The sequence below is a fragment of the Giraffa tippelskirchi genome, chromosome 8 (assembly GCF_054371585.1).
Source record: "Giraffa tippelskirchi isolate mGirTip1 chromosome 8, T2T-mGirTip1v1.2.pri, whole genome shotgun sequence".
NCBI classification, from domain to species: domain Eukaryota; kingdom Metazoa; phylum Chordata; class Mammalia; order Artiodactyla; family Giraffidae; genus Giraffa; species Giraffa tippelskirchi.
Window position 1 is genome coordinate 114762037 of NC_137282.1, and position 17287 is coordinate 114779323.

The window sequence follows — 17287 nt, forward strand, 5'->3', positions numbered from 1 at the left end:
CCAAGTGTGAGCTAGGTGCCAGAAACCACAGTGGTGGATGAGACAGTTAAGGGCCTGCCCTCATGGAGCTTACCTTCCGATGGACAGAGACAGACACAGGAAAGGCAGCAAATAAGAGGGACAACATGGAGGAGAGCTCGGAGGGGAAGGGAGCAGGGGCTGGCAGGAGCCAGATGGGAGCACGGTGTGGTCAGGGAAGGAGGTGACATCTGAAGTCCCCTGCAGTGCAGGCAGATCCTTTACCATCTGGGCCTCAGGGAAGCCCCCAGTATGAATAATGCTATTTAAAAGTTAAAGCAAACAAGATTCAGGGAGGTAAAGGGACTTGCTCAAGGGCATACAGCTGGTAAAAGCGGAGTAGAAGTACAAATTCAGTGTCTGATCCCATGATCGATACCTTTAGCAACTCTGCTCCCCAGCAGCGTTACTCCCGCCTCTCCCTAGAGCTCTGAGCTCCCCCACTCCCCCACCTCCAGCCTCAGAGTTACTATCAGATATTCCGACAAAGGGAGAAAGTGCTATCCCTCTCTGGGCCAGGACTAGATGACTTCCTTTCAGTACTGCCCCTCTGGGAAGCATCATATGCTGGTCATTTCTAACCTATACACATTATCTCAATCCTTATGACAATCCCAGGAGATTAGAACTATTTTTTTTTATTACCCCATTTTACAGGTGAGAAAATGGAGCCCCAAGGTTGTACAATGGTGGAGTTAAAACCCAGGCAGGCTAACCTAGAAGTCTGGGTCTTAGCCTGTCCCCCCTTAGGTCAAACTTTTCCTCCATGCCAGTCCCTTTCCTGGGGAAGTTGGTGAATGAACAGGGAGGGTCTCTGCCTTGACTTCACCTTCCTGGGGCAGAAGTCTGTGGGTCGAGACGCCCAAAGAGCCAAAGGTTGGGGCCCATCCCTCCCCAGCTCCATTTCCAAATGACCTTGAGGCAGGGAAGGGTACCAGCAGTCACCCTGAGGAAGATAGCTTCTAGCTGAATCTGGGAGATGGGGGAGCCCATAACAGCACCCAAGTCTGGGTTCAAACCACAGCCAGAGAGGCGGCAAATGGCTTCCGATCTAGTTCTGACCATAGGGAGAGGCTGAATGCACCAGAGGTCGAGCGAGTGCGGGATCTCCCCTGACGGGGAAGGCCCACAGAGCCAGTCTCGGCTCAGAGTAGGAGCCCAGAGCCTGCCCGTGGCTGGGGGCCCAATCCCTTCTCCAGCATCCAGACAGGAAAGCAGAAAAGGAAAAAGAGAAAGTGGAAGAAAAAGGAGCTGGAGAGAAAGCCCTTTCAATAAAGAAAAAACCTCACGCCGTCTTTTTCTCCCAGTTTTGTTGAAATGCATGGAGTAACAATGACGGTTTTAAAAAACTAACACTTATTTGAGCATTTACCATCCGTCAGGTACTGTGCTTAGAGTCTGAATATGGAAAGTCTCATCAGATCCTCACAACAACCTTATGAGGTAGGAACTATTACGCCCATTTTACAGATGAAGAAACTGAGGCTCTGAGAAGCACTTCAGAGGTGACTTGCCAAAGTCACCCAGTAGGACCAGGATTTGAACACAGGTAGAATAACTCCGGAGCTAGTCTGACACAGACAGAGAGATTCAGACTCGGGCAGAGCAAGACAGACACGAGGCAGGCTGGCGATGGCAGAGAAATGAGAAACAACTTTGGTGGATGGATGGATTGACTGATTCCAGTGAAATTTCCCAGCTCGGCTTCCCTGCGGGCGATCCAGGACCTCTGTTTGAAGGCTTTTGGTTGGAAGGGTTGGAAACAGCAGGGAAAGATAGACAGAGATCCAGAGAGACATACACAGAGGGACACAGGAGACCCAGAAAAACGGAACTGGAGAAAACTAAGCGGGAGAATTGGCTTCCTTCCCCCCTCTCCCACAAGTTTCAGAGTTAAACCTCCCAGACCTGAGAAAGCAAGCAGGGAGCCAGGAGCCAGTGAGAGGCTGCGCAGAGCAGGCTGCACCCGGGCCTGGCATAGCGCGCCAGCCGCCAGCCGCTGCAGCTCCAGGGCAAACAGTGCCACCGGCCGCTCTCCAGGCATCACCCCCCAGCGAGGAAGCATCCTTGCCACAGAAGGCGCTGGGAGGTCACACTGAATCGGTACCCCCTTCCTCCCCTCTGAACCAGGTCGAGGGGAAGGGAAAGAAGTGGGGGTTGGGGGAAGGATTCCTCTCTGGAGAGGTTTCAGCATCGCTATACACACACACACACACACACACACACACACACACACACACACGCACGCACGTTATGGCTTTTCTCCAAAGGTGCCCATGGCTCCCCTTCTCCTAAAGTCATCACCCAAGGAGGCTCACAGGCCATGTGAGTTGGCCAGAAAGGAGGACGGAAAGAATCGATCGGATCGATCAGGAGCTATATTTAATCCTCGCTGCAGCTCTCATGTGGCCAGTTGAGCTGCAGAGTCACCAGGGTGTGGGTGGCCACTCCTCACTGAGGACAGAAGTCGTGGGACATGAGCTCAGAGGGCAGGGGTGTTAGGCGGATATATTAACGTTCCTTCCAGCTGGGAACATCTCTCGGGAAAGCTGGCTCTGATGCTCGGTGTATCCCGGCTGCAAGATGCAAGGCTGGCTGGAAGTGAGGACAGGACAGGAGAATGGAGGGAGCATTGATTCTCCGAGGACCTACTCTGTGCCGGGCACTTGCCCCAGAGGAGCGGTCTCATCCACACTCCTGGATGCTCATGGGTCACCCATGCACTCACTGGCTCAAACATGTATCGCACACTTGTTTGTGGCTGGCTGTGTGCAAGGGGGATGCTTCCCAGGTGGCTCTGTGGTAAAGAATCTGCCTGCAATGTGGGAGACGTGGCTTCCATTCCTGGGTCAGGAAGATCCCCTGGAGAAGGAAATGGCAACCCACTCCAGTATCCTTGCCGAAAGACAGAGGACCCTGACGGGCTACGGTCCACGGGGTTGCAAAGAGTCTGACATGACTGAGCAACTAACAATTTCACTGTGCAAGGGAATACAGCAGTGAAGACAAGAGGTAGAGGCCACGTAGCCTTAGAGTGTGCACTGGAATAGGAGACACGGAGAGCGAATAACTAAACATGTAACCAAACCTCAGGCAGCAATAAGTGCTAGGAAGAGAAGTACACCCACAAGAGGACAGACTGGAATTCTCTGATAAGGTGACAGGTGAATGAATGAAGTGAGGGAGCAAAAGCCACGGGGGCATCTGGAAGAAGGGCAGCCCAGGCTGAGGGTCCAGCAGGGGCCCTTAACTGCAGACATGCCTGGCAGGTGCGAGGGGCAGCAGGAAGTTGGGGCCGGAGCAGAGCAAGCAAGGACTGGGGTGATGGAGCCTGCGGTTAGGGAGCAGCCAGGTCAGGCCTTCCTGCTGAGGATTTGGATTTCGTTCTAAATGACATGACAGCCTTTGACTGAGTGACCGAGTCTCATGTTTTGGACCACAGTATGGAGAATGGACTATGAGGTGTCAGACTCGGAGAGAAGGGGGTCTCTGCTGCCTTGCCCACACCAGCCAGCCCAAAGGACCTGGCTCCTCGCTCAAGCACAGCCCTGCAGCAGGTACCAGGAGGAGGGAAATGGGGACCAGAGGGCCCCCTCCCACTTCCATCACCCACTCAGCAAAAGTCCTGCCAGACCCCACATGCTTTTCCAGGTGAGTCACGCATGTCAGCCCCTGATTGGGCTCTGTGTTGCCCCGTAATTATTTTAGTCACTCATCCAGTAACCTTTAAAGGGGGCCTGCTTTCTGCCAGGCCATGTAGTAGACACGGGGACAGGAAGAAAGGTCACTGCTTTCAAGGAGCTCACATTCTTGGAGGGGAGTGGGGGAGCTCAGGAAGGCTGCCCAGCGGGGCAGAGCCCATGGGCAGGGGTGACACAGCTGGAATCACTGATCCATGCCAAGCTGGAGCCAATCCACGGCGTACGAACTCCATGCCCTGTCCTCTGCCACCCTGCAATGCAGGTAGGGGATGGCAAGGGCCCAAGAGACGCAGAGAGCAAGAGGCCCAGGCTCTTCCTACTCAGTGTCAGCCCCTAAGAAGGAGCAGGGGCTTTGGCCTGGGAGTTGGTTGTAGGCTAAGACCAGGTGGTCTCGTTCACGGCTGTATTGCCACCTGAGTGAGGGAGGGACCTAGGTGTGAACTGAGAGACCAGACCACACCCAACAGAAGGGTCCAAATACCCTTTCGCCTCCGGCCTGAGATGGCCATCAGAGCATTGCCAGCCCCTGCTGCTGCTTGGAACCATGCTGCAGGAGCCTCTTCTATCTGCAGCAGACATGCCAGGGCCCTCTGATGGAAAAGAGGCAGCACCCCTTCTGGAAGCTCCACAAACCAGTTCCCCAGAGGGGAGCCTTCACCTGAGCCCACGACGGCATCCCCCTGTCCTCATACAGTAGCACTGAGTATTCTGGCTTAAATAATCATAACATCTTTGAGCAGAAGATACTTTTTCATTTCACTGACCCCATTTTACACAGGAATAAATGGGATCAGAAAGGCTAACTCCCACCTAAGGCCTCCAGCTCCTAAGTGGTGGCGCTGAGATTCCAAGTCCATCTGGTTCCAGATTCGACATGCTCACCCTCGCAGAAGAGCACCTCCCTGGCTTTCACAGGCCCCCAGAGGCCTTCTCGGGGCTGCTCTGGATACTGTCAGTCCTTGGAGTCTGGCCTCCTGCAAAGCCTATGGCTGATTCGTGGTGATGTATGGCAGACACCAACACAATATTGTAAAGCAATTACCCTCCAATTAAAAACAAATTTTAAGAAAGAAAACTTGGGCGTTTGGGGTGTCTTTTCTTAATCAAGTGGAAAAGCCACCTTTATCAAATGAAAGTAGACAACTACAAGCCTTATAAAAGCATAGTGGCTCCTACACCACCATAACCAATGCTGGGGCTCCTACCCTTCCCTGAGGGCTGGCTCAGCTGACCCTGTGTGTTCCTCTGCAAAGTCTCAGGTCCCACTACCCAGCAGCCCTGCTTCCTGCAGCTAGTGTGCATTGACGCCTTCACGTTCCAGCTTAAGGGCATCAACCTTGGAGGCAGTGGGGCCTTCTCATCTTTGCTTGGCTGGTGAAGGATCTCAGCCCAGAGCCAGACATGCTTGCCCTGGGCACTAGAGGCTGCTCAGTGACAGAGCTGCCACTGGAACCCAGGGGTCCTGTCTCCTGGCCCAGTGCTGTCTCTTCAAAGCGTCGACTCCTGGCTGGACCGAGGTGACCAGGTCCAAAGGCAGGAAGGGGTGGGACTGACCCAATAATCCCAGGTGTGCAGGATGGCGCTTGCCCAGTTCCTGGCCGGCCAGGCGTCCCACTCACTACCTAGGCCACTAGCCCCCTGGCCCACATGCTTCTCCGTCCAGAGCGGAACCCAAAGCTGTGAAAGCCCCGCGTTCCTGGAACAGCCACCCCCAGGGCCTGCCGGTGCTCTGGGAGAGTTTCAAGGAGCCATGGGGAGACCCTCCTGCAGAAGAGCCTGGTGTAGAAGCCTGGATGATCTGTGGCGATTTCACCAAAGACTGCTCACTACTGTGAAGTCGGCCCAGAGCTCCGGGGCAGGCGTCTACACAAAGGGAGGCCACCGTCTTGCACCTGCCTGAGGAGTCTAGCGCCTCAGGATGCTGTTGAATCTGAGATTCTGAGTGTTTTAGAGACTCAAATCTGAGATTCCGAGGGTCTGCAGGGATTCCAGATTCCAGGCATTTACAGGGATTGTTTATACTTGGTGTTTGCCGGAATTCCCAGACTGTATTCTAACTGTGTATGAATGCAAGTCTCAGAAGACACCATTCTTTCAGCTGGACGGAGCCCTGAGAAGGAGGGAGCAGGTTCTCCAACCATCCTGGGCCGCCTGGCCTGACTGAGGACTACTGGCTACCCCTCCCCCACAGGCAGGACAGGCTAATGCAGCCCCATTCTCCTGCTCCACTCGGCCACATAAATCACCCTCCAATAATATTTGTATTGATTATCTAGATTGGAAGCCTCAATTGGCTCCATTGTCTCACTTCCTCTCTCAGGGCTCACAGATGGGGTCCCTTCCCCTCATCTGCGTTACTAATGCGACATCTAAATGGAGCAATCTCAGCGGCCAGCAAGGCCCCTTGCTACCCTGGGTGCTGGGAGATTGGAGGAGTGAGAAACATATTCCTTGACAGAGAATCATGAAATCTAGACTCTGTGGAGGTGGAGGAGAAGCCAGGATGGGCGAGTCCCTGTATACGCCAGGTGTGGTCCCCTAGCACCCCCGGGTCACTTGTCAGACACCCTGAGTTCAGGGCAGACCCTCCATCAACACGAGCCTCTCAACAAGGTCCCTCAGCGATCTGGGTGCGCATGACTGTTTGAGCGGCGTTGCTCGAGTCCATCCCTTGCTGAGGCCTGGAGACGGTCAGGCCACGCCGGGTGAGACCGCTGAGCCTCTGGTTCAGGCAGAGGAAACAAGAGTGCAAGTGGCTTCTGCAGGGAGGGGCTGGCCATTTCCTACCTCCTCTCCCTCCCGAGCTCTGGACCCCTATCTCAGAGCCTGGACAGATGGTTCAGACCAGAGTCTGACCCCCCTGTACCCTCCCAGCCTGGAGGGGCCAGAGAGAACTCCGGGGACTCCCCAGGAGGGCACCTCCCTCCCGCCCCAGCCAGCCAGCTGCCCCTTCCCTGGCACCAACTGGACGGCAGATCCCAGGGAAAAGCAGCACCTGGGTCTGCCCAGCACAGCCAGGCGTCCACGGGGGGCGGGGTGGGGGGGTCCAGAGAGAGGAGGCCGCAGAGAGGCGGCCAGCAGAGGGCCTGGGAGAGGTGGGGAGGTGGGAGAGGACCACGGGCAGAGGGAGGGAAGCAGGGAGAAAGCCTGAGATGGTGGGGATGGGGGAGACAGAGTGATGGACAGGGACAACCGGAAGGAGGGGGATGGACTCAAGAGACAGAGATGCCAGATCAAAGGAGAAGCAGCCTGACCGAGAAAGGGGCAGGGGGAAGAGGGAGGAGGGAGATGGAGGCAGTAACAAGCGACAGGGCAGGAGAGGGAGGAGGCAGCTGGCCTGGAGGAGCAGGAGCCCAGCACGGCCCAGCCCTGCCCGGCCCAGCCGCCAGTGACAGCACAGCTGCCATGCTCAGGCCCACCACGAGGTCAGTCCTGCCCTGGGGCACAGGGAGAATAAATGGTGTCCAAGATAAAGAGATCCAAGAAATTATTTGTCTTGTTGTCATGTCTTGACTGCAATGGGTAGGGACTGGCAAACAGGCAGAGTCTCGTCTCAGAACGCCCCAGGCTGGCAGGCTTGGCCGCAGGCACGCACCTCAGCCGCCCACAGCCCCCGGGCCCATGGCTGGGACCTGGGACACCTTCCAGAGCCTGGGCCCGGGAAGGTAGGAAGCGGTGAGGGCACGGTCAGCACTTGCTCAGGGGCTGGGCAGGAGGAGTCTTGGGTGCCTCCCTCACTGCTGAGGGTCGCTGTGGGCTAGGGGCCTGTGGATGGAAGGGAGTCAGGGTACTTCACTCCTCCCAGCCCCCCTGCCCATGCAGCTTGGGGCAGGTGATGGTTTCTAAACACCTCAGGAGAGCTGGGTAGTCCCAGGGTCAAGGGCAGGTCAAGGGCAGCCCCAGGTGGTGTGAGCACCCATGCTTCATAAGAGAGCAAACTTCAGCCCACAGAGCACACGCACATGCCTCTCCGTGCAAATGCGTACACTCTCACACACATATGCACATATGTGCACACACACTCACACCAGGCCAATTTCCACCACCACCATAACCTACAAAAAACATTCCCCAGAGGCTCCCACCACCCCCCACCCAAGCATCTGAACCGTGGACAGGTGAAACGACGCTGGGGGAGCAGCAGCAAACTGTCAGACGCCAGCCCCAGGCGAGCCACGATCACCCATGACAGCTAATATTTACGGGGCATTGACCAGCAAGAGGAGGCTTTACTCATGTCTTCAGTTACTACTCCCAACAAGGCTCTCAGGGACGTGCTACTGCATCCCCATTTCACAGATAAGGAAACTGAGGCCCTGAAAGACTCAGCACTGGGTGCAAGCTCACACAACCAGGATATGGGAGAGCTGGGATTTGAACCTGAGGTCTCGGAGACCAGGAAGGATGTGTATGCAGTGGGGGAGGAAGGGGTCGACACTTACCATACTTGTCCCCGTCCTCGCCGCGGGCACTGATCCTGCGGCCCAGGACCTGGATGTGCTTCCCGCTGGTCCGGCTGTAGAGCTGGTACAGCCGCAGCTGCTTACGGCTCACATCGTCCCGAGCCCGCGTCTGGTTCTCCACGTGGATGCGGAAGTCCACGTTCTCCTCGGCCGCCAGCACCTGGGCCGGGAAAGCGGTGACAGTGAGCCACCCTGGACACCCAGACACCCTGCATGCAAGAACCACAACAAAGAGCCAGGGCATCCTTGATGCCAGCTCTGGGCCAGGCATCAGCACATGCTCATAACTGCCCTGTTTGTAGTTGTTCCATCGCTCCGTCGCGTCTGACTCTTTGCGACCCCGAGGACTATAGCCCACCATGTCTCCTCTGTCCATGGGATTTCCCAGGCAGGAATACTAGAGTGGGTTGCCATTTCCTCCTCCAGGGGATCTTCCCGACCCAGGGAATCAAACCTGTGTCTCCTACATTGGCAGGCAGATTCTTTACCACTGAGCCACCAGGGAAGCTCAATTGTCCTGTTATCTCCCATTTAATAGATGGGGCAACTGAGGCTCAGAGAGGTGAGGCAAGTTGTCCGAGGTGGCCCAGCCAGGAAGTTGCAAGCTAAGAATCATGTCTAGGTCTATTTGAAAACACATTTGTTTGACAGCAAACAAAGTTTGCTTTCTTTCCGCCACAGCCCCAAATCAAAATAAGAAATATGGACCAGAGTTGCCCATGTGACCTTGAGAACCCAGTTTGTTCTGCCTCAGATTTCTCCCCAGTAAAAGAGTGGAGCAGGGCCCCCATCCTTTCTACAACCCAGGATGGCTGTGAGGGTAAAGTGAGCCAATGGGAAGAGAAGTACCAAAATTACCACAGAGCTGGGATAGGGATTAGGGTCATATCACTGCTGTTTAGGGCCTCAGTGGGAAGGGAGGGAGACCTGGCAACTTTCTTGCCAGGAATGAATGAACCACACCCCACTGTCACTGCTCCCCTAGGAGCTGATGCTGGAGGGCTTCTCCTCTTCATACTGCAATGGTCCTATCACCAAGCATTTGGCCTACACCCCCAACCCCTTGTAGAGAAGCTTTCGCTTAGCATCTCCCATCAAATTCCCTGTATTCCTAGAAGTTTAGGGCTTCCCTGTTAGCTCAGATGATAAAGAATCTGCCTGCAATGCAGGAGACCCCGGTTTGATCCTTGGGTCGGGAAGATCCCCAGGAGAAGGGAATGGCAACCCACTCCAGTACTCTTGCCTGGAGAATTCCATGGACAGATCATGGGGTCACAGAGTCAGACATGACTGAGCAACTAACACTTTGCAGAGATATCCTATGCATACACACACACATAAAAAATCCATCTACTTTTATAGGCTTCCCTGGTGGCTCAGTGGTAAAGAATCCTCCTGCCAATGCAGGAGACATGCATTTAATCCCTGGGCCAGGAAGATCCCCTGGAGGAGAAAATGGCAACCCACTCCAGTATTTTTGCCTGGGAAATACTGTAGACAGAGGATCCCGGTGGGCTACAGTCCATGGGGTTGCAAACAGTCAGACACGATTTAGCAACTAAACAACAACTAGAAGTTTAGTTCATGCCTGACCACACTCTCCAGGAATCCACCTCTGGCTAAGCCAACAGTATCTCTCCAGTCTTCCTTTCCTGAATAGGTTTCAGGTGAGACCTGAACAACTCACAGCCACCTCCTCACCAGCTTTCTGCTTCTATTCTCTCCCACCCAGAAGCCCATCTCCCACCAAATCCACCCACCTTGTGTAACCCTCTCCTAAACTCTCCAGGTCTTCCCATCAACTTTAGATTTTTTTTTGGCGGGGGCTGGGGGGGAACCATTTTTTTAAAAGCCTTTCATTGAATTTGTTACAATATTGGTTCCGTTTTATGTTTTGATTTTTTGGCTATGAGGCACAGGGGATCTTAGCTCCCTCGCTAGGGATGGAGCCCTCACGCTCTGCCTTGGACGGCAGAGCCTCAGCCATCGGGCTGCCAGGGAAGTCCCTTCCCATCACATTTTTATAAAGGTCCCCACTGTGGCCTCAAGGCCCTGCAAGATGATCCCCTGACCACTTTTCCACCTCCATCTCCTACTACTTCTTCCCCACCCCCACCCCAACCCCCAGTTACACTGGCTGCCTTATTATGCCTCTGAGCATTCCCAACAGAAAATCCAACAGGTGCCTCAGAGCCTTTGCACTTGCTCTTCCCTCTGTTTCACTGCTCTTTCCCAGATTTTTGCCCTTTGGTTCCTCTGATTCATTGGAGTCTCTGCTCAAATGTCACATTCTGAGACAGGACTTCCTTGACTGCTTCTCTGGGGCAGCCCCCACTTTTGTCACCCTTCATCTCTCTACCATGCTTTTCTTTCTAGTATTCATCAACCTGACATAACATCTACTTACCTGGTTTTTGTCTGTCTCCCTGACTTATTTGCTACCATATCCTCAGCACCTAGCATAGTAGAAACTCAAACATTTGTCAAATGAATGAATGAATGAACAAGTTAACATTGAAAAGATCTGGGGGCCGTCATCCCGTGTAACATTAAACTAGGTTTCCCTGCATGCATGCTAAGTCACTTCAGTCGTGTCTGACTCTTTGTGACCCTATGAACTGTAGCCCACCAGGCTCCCCTGTCCATGGGATTCTCACAGCAAGAATACTGGAGTGGGTTGCCATGCCCTTCTCCAGGGATTTTCCCAACCCAGGGATCAAACTCACGGTCTCTTACATCTGCATTGGCAGGCGGGGTTTTTTTTTACCACTAGCACCACTAGATTTCCCTGTGCCCTGATAATTGTATGCCTGTCCCAGACCATTTAACTAGAAAGCTGAGAAACTCTTGAAGTCCAGACAGCATTCTAGGTTTGTTCTAGGCATGCTAGGCTTTCAGCACCCCATTCCTACGTGAGCAGGACCCCATTTGGCCCATGAAAGAGCTCTTGGAATCAGAACTGCCTTAGCATGTGTCTCAGCCCTCAGCTGTGCAGCTCCTCAGGGCAGGAACTATGTTTTCCTTATTTCTACACCCCATGCCCAGGCTTCTCAGATGTCTCAGATGGTAAAGAATCTGCCTGCAATGCAGGAGACCTGGGTTCAATCCCTGGGTCAGGAAGATCCCCTGGAGAAGGGAATGGCAACCCACTCCAGTATTCTTGCCTGGAGAATTCCATGGACAGAGGAGCCTGGTGGGCTACAGTCCATGGGGTCAGACACGACTGAGTGACTAACACAGTTACTTGCTTATGCCCAAGCCAAGGTCTCTGTGCCCTGGCTGACCTGTACGCGTCCTCCCACCCCAGCCTGAGCCTCACAGGCACTTCAGCTGGACCATGTTATTTAACCTTCACTATCATCCTCATGGTGGAAACACTGTCCCACATGATGCTTGAGGAAACTGAGGCTCTGAAGCTGAACCAACACGGTCACAGAGCAGGCCTTGGCAGAGGTAGCCCCAAGTCGTACGGTCCCCAGAGCGCTGCATTCAGCCCCCGCTCACTGGGCCCCGCCTGCCCCACCAGTGCCGTCGGGAGCAGGACCCAGGTTCAAAACCCAGGGCTAGCCACTCCTGAGCTAAGGGTCCCAGGCAAGTTACTGAGAGGTGACAACGATACCCACCTCGTGGGCTGCTATGGATGTTATACACAGTCTTAGAACAGTTGCCTGGCACAGAGTCAAGTGCTCAGCACGCATCGATGATTACTGAGTGGGGCCTCCCTGGTGGTCTAGTGGCTGAGACTCCACGCTCTCAATACAGGAGGCCTGAGTCCGATCCCTGGTCAGGGAACTAGGGCCCACAAGCCGTAACTAAAGATGCCATATGCTGCGATGAAGACCAAAGATCGCCTGTGCCACAACCAAGACCCCGTGTAGCCCAGGAAATAGATATTAAAATCAAAAAGCTACTGAGAGGATACCAGGGATACCTTTAAGGGGCTCTTGGTGAAGCCCCACAAACAGAAGCCTCCCCATGACACAAGTCGATCACACTCTCCCGTCCTTAGGGACAAGGCACTTGGGCTGCTCAGATGACAGTTTGGGAAGATGTTAGTGCTTTTGATCATCCCGACAGCTCTAGGACATGGGAATGCTTATCAACTCATTTAGCACATGTAGAAACCAAGGCTCAGAAAACTTGAGTTGGTTGCTCTGAACTGCACTGCCCAGGGGCGCAGGGTCTGTTCACCGGCGCGCCACACGTGCACACATTTCACTTCCATGACCTTCAGTGGCCAGCCCATTCAAAGCCAGTTCTCATATCTGGGACCTGCTTCATTTCACATCCTGATGCTCAGGGAGGATAGAGCTGGCGTGCCCCCCAAGGCCCACACCTGGTGGGCCTGTGGAATGGCTTTCCAAGGTGGACCGGCCCTGTCCCCTCCCCCAGGGCCCGGCCTCCGGCCTCCTTCGCTCTTCTCCTGATCTCCTCCTGCTCACAGGAGACCTTATTGACCAGAGGTCAAACCAATCTCCTCACCCCTGGTCCCCGAGGGGAGCTGTCCTGCCCCGGAAGCCAGCCTCCCATTAACGATTTTCCTCCTGGCCCACTGGACAGAGGTGGCCGGGTGACCCAGGGTCAGCAGGGACTGTCCGGGGGCCATTCCCAGGATGTGGGGGACAATCCATCTTGCCCAGCTCCCACCATGTGAACCACACTCAGTGGCCAGGTCAATCCCAAGGGAGGTCACTGGGTGGCCTCTGACATGGAGACAGAGTCCGTCTGTTTGGAAAGGCAGGGAGCGCCCCGGGCTTCTTGGGCAGGACCTCTGGGGGCTGCAGGTCTTTGCACAGGCCGGATCCTCGACGGCTGAGTCCCTTTGCTGTCCACCTGAAACTATCACAGCACTGTCAATCAGATACACTCCGACATAAAACAAAAGCCCTGGCTAAAGCTTGCACATGTGCTCAGTCATGTCCGACTCTTTCGCGACCCCCTGGACTGTAGCCCGCCAGGCTCTTCTGTCCGTGGGATTCTCCAGGCAAGAATACTGGAGGGGGGTTGCCGTTTCCTTCTTCAGAGGATCTTCCCGACCCAGGGATCGAACCCGTGTCTCCTGCATTGCAGGTGGATTCTTTATGGCTGTGCCACCTGGGTCTACAATACAAAATAAAAAGTTTAAAAGGAAAAAGGCACCCAGTCCTCTCTGCCTGGCTGGCCCCTGCCCTCAGGTGCCTCCTCTGGAAGGCACCTGTTTCCTCTCCTCTGGCCTCAGGTTGGGTTATAGCCTCTGGGCACTACTGTAACACATTGTTCATTGTCCCCAGAGTCCAGTTTACCTGGTGTATCCCTGAATCTCTACCTTTGCACCTGGCAAATGTTTGCTATATAACTGTGGCTAGGATGAGAGGGTCCTAGCCGCCAAAATCAGCCCACCACTTACTAACCAGATGAGCTGAGTGCCAAGAGAGGGTTTTCAAAGCCATCAATTGCTATCAATCGCTAAGCTCTCCTCTGTTTCAGGCGCTCTGCTAAGAAGACCTCAAAACATGGTACCTCGTCAAACTTCTTCAGCCTCCTGTGGAGGAAGGCAGCGGTGCCAGTCCATTTCATGCACTGGGCTCTGAGGTGCCTCCCCGGGGTCTGCCTGTGGGGCTCAGGCAAAGCAGGAGCGTCCTCTCCCTCCCCTCTCCTGCTACTTGGCCTCACTGCCCAAGAGGGGGCCTGTCTTCCAGGCCTTCCTGGAGCAGTCAGAGCTGCTCTCTACCTGGCTAACACCTGTTCAGGTGCAGAATCTCCAGGGGTGCTGAAAGGCTGCAGTGTGGCAGAAATCAACATGCACAGCTCTCCTGCGGTGAGCGGGGCTGGACAGACAGGCTGTCTCCTGGGACAGAGCTACGTGCCTTACAAGAGGCTCTTTCCCCACCCACCACATACCCACCTTTTGGGTCGAGGCAGCTTTTCCCACTAGAGGGTAGCCTGCGGTGGGTGTCCCCCTGAAGCCTGACCAAGACCATGATTACCTCCTATGGGCCCCCTCCCTCACCTGAGCGCTTGGGCTCTGATGGGAATATTCACGCCCGGACCCAGGAGTTGCACGGGGCAGCAATGGCCCAGTAGGCTCCGCTGTCCCCGCCCCGAGCTGTCCCCCGGAACCTAGTATGGACATGGTGATACTTGGTGGAACAGAGCTCGCTGTCGTTGCCTGCAGTCTCACAGTGGGGGGTTCCCCTATTCCAGAATCCACCTGGCTCCCCACTGTCCATAGCACAGCACCCACACGTAGTCCTTTACCATCCAGCCCCCACCTACCTTCCAAGCCTCCTCTCTTAGGCACCATGGAGGGAAACTAACATGGGTGAAAAGATGTTGGGGTTAGCCCCCCATGCCAAAGCCAGCTTCCAGGTTTCCATCTCCCCAATCCCTCATGGCTCTGAAGGCATGTTGGCAGGAATTTCCTATTTCTTCCTGGGCCTACCTCTCACCAACATCGGCCACATCTCCTACAAACGCACGTTACATCTGGACACCCACATCATACACATTCAACAAGGTAACTAACACTCACTGACCTCAAGTGTGACCTGGCTCCATTGCAAATCACCAACTTATTTGATTTCTTTAACCCTCAGTTTTCTCATCAGCAGAATGAGATTGCTTACAATTATTTATCTCAGAAAAACATTAGTAATCATAAGTACATTTTTTCTTTTTCTTTTGTCTTATTGTCTAAACAGCCACAACTTATGGAGCATGTCCTCTGTGCTAAGAACAACTTTAGGTAAATTATCTCATGCCATCCCCAGAGCAGCCCTATGAGTTGGTATGATCATTATCCCCATTTCCCAGATTAGGAAACTGAGGCTCAGATAGGTTACATTGCACAGAATTGGTGCAAAAAAGGATCAAAATTTGGATCCAGCTCAGCTTAGAACACACGCTCCCCTCCTCTTCAGCCTGGCCTGCTTCATTCTCCCTTCTCTCTGTCACCCACCTCCTCTCCCCCATTCAGGAAAGAAGTTGACTCTGGCCACAAGCCAGTGGGGCAGGGACTGAGGCGGAGGATTAAACATGAAAGGACTGAAGGCCTTGAGCTCACCATCCTACCTAAGAGAGGAGGATGGGCTCAGACTGCCCCCTCCCGCCCAGGTCCCCATTCTTGAGGCCTCACAAAACCCATGCTCCTGTCTTCAGGCAGCCTGCCCAGAAAGGGAGGGTCTCCCCGGTCCCAGGAGAGGCAGCCCCCAGACTTCCGGCCACATTCCACCACCGCCTGCCTCCTGCTCTAGGAGCAATGTCAGGCCGGCCGTGCTTAGGGCTTTCAGAGCTTCTCCAAATTCTGGGTTCAACCCCAAGACCTGCACTCCCCTCCAGGAGTGGTCCCTGGTAGAGTCAGCACCCTTTCCAAGCTGAAAGGCAGCTCCCAAACTCTTCCTCGAGAGCAAGCCTGGCCTCCTGCCCAGGATCTGATGCCAGTCACAGAGCTCTGTGGATTATTATTGTCCTTGAGGGCGAAACTAATGCTGGCACCAACCTAGGGGGCATGTGCTCAGTGCCAGGGCCTGAGCTAAGCACTCTGCAGGCCCCGCTTCCTTGCTCCTCACAGGACCTGAGCAGGTCAGAGCGATCACCATCTCCATGATGCAAGGAGATGCAGAGAGGCCAAGGGATCTGCCCAAGGTGGACCAACACAGATGCGCCAAGACCAGGGCCTGTCTCTGGCTCCAGAGCCCGTCAGGTTCCCCAAGCTGCCACCCCTGGACAGGAAGGGGAGGAGAAAGGCTGGGCCCACCCCTGAATCTGAGCTTGGCTCACTCAGACCCACGCCCCCACCCACCCCGCAGCTCCGGGCTCCTCCCCTCTCTGCCGTCACACTCGCCACATCCATCCCAGTCAGGACACAGTGACCCTCCAAAGGGTACTTCCCCACCCCCAGCCTGTCCATTAAGCTCCCGGGGTTGTCAATGTATTGATTGGCAGGGCTGAGCATCACCACGGGAGGGGGTGCTGCCACCCAAGGCGCTGACCGGGAGCACCTCCTCCCCATACATCAGCCTCTCTGTACAGATCGTCAATATGGGCACCGCAGCCAGTCAACCCTGGAGCCAGCTTGTGGGAGGGGGCAGGACTCCTACAGACCCACGCTCCCTTCTTTCCTCCCTTTCTCATCCCTTCCAGTCCCTTTTCCTGGAAGCCCTTGGGTGGGGAGAGTGGTCCTGCACGTCAAAGAGGTAATAAATAAGCCCTTTATTCTGGCCTTCAAGGCCCATCATGACCTTTTACTTCACCCCCATTCCTGAACTTGATGCACCAGCCACTCCAAACAGTTTGGAGTCCCCTGAGCACATCAGGCTGTTCCCTGCTCCATGCAGAAATGCTCCATGTGTCTGCAACGGCTTTCCTGTGTGCACACGCTTGCATACATACACACACACACACACACACACACACACAGAGGCAGGCTCAGACTCTTCACCTAGCTTGTTCTTTTTTCAAGATTCAAATGGAACTCCTTTCCTGGCCAGATCATCCCCTTGCCCTGAGTTTAGTTTCAAGGCCCTTCATCAGAACACCCACTGCACCCTTGAGCCCCCTGTCCCTCTGCACAGATTTCACCCAAGTCCCTGAGTGTTGGGACAGGTCCTGAATACCCTGTGGCCCTCAGCTGGTACAGGGTTGAGGGGGTTCAATACAGGTGCCTGGCCCTCAGGGGAAGCTGCTCCCCTCACCCCTTACTCTCTGACCCAACATTAATGCTGCATGGTAGGGCTGTGCCAGTCCTCCTTTGACTTGTAGGAACCAGGAGCTGACGGACAGGCAGGACTCTAGGCACAGCAGAGTCAAATGCGTCACTGTAGCTCATATTCACTGAATGCTCACAATGAGCCAGGTGCTGCAGCCAGTGGTTCTCCCAAGGGCCCAAAACGCACCCCTCCAGCAACCCCAAGGGGGAGTTCCCACCCTGAGCCACAGAGAAAACAAGAAGTCCCTCAGTCATCCACCTTCCACGTGGCCGAGGTGGGGTATGACCCAGGGAGGAGGAGTCCAGAGCCTGAGCTCCTATTCATCCCTGTGAGCCCCAGCAGAGAACGCGCTGGGTCATAGATAGTAACAAGGTACGAAGGGGTTCTGAGGCAGCAGTGGGATGGGGAGAGTGGTAAA

General features: G+C 54.7%; 1 protein-coding gene across 1 annotated transcript in view; it reads right to left on the reverse strand.

Annotated features, from left to right (window-relative positions):
- FGF18 (fibroblast growth factor 18) overlaps positions 1 to 17287 on the reverse strand; it is a 35803-nt gene that overhangs the window by 11601 nt on the left and 6915 nt on the right. The window contains exon 3 of the mRNA XM_081520574.1: positions 8162 to 8342. Coding sequence (XP_081376700.1) covers positions 8162 to 8342 — 181 coding nt within the window. The remainder of the gene's footprint in view (positions 1 to 8161; positions 8343 to 17287) is intronic.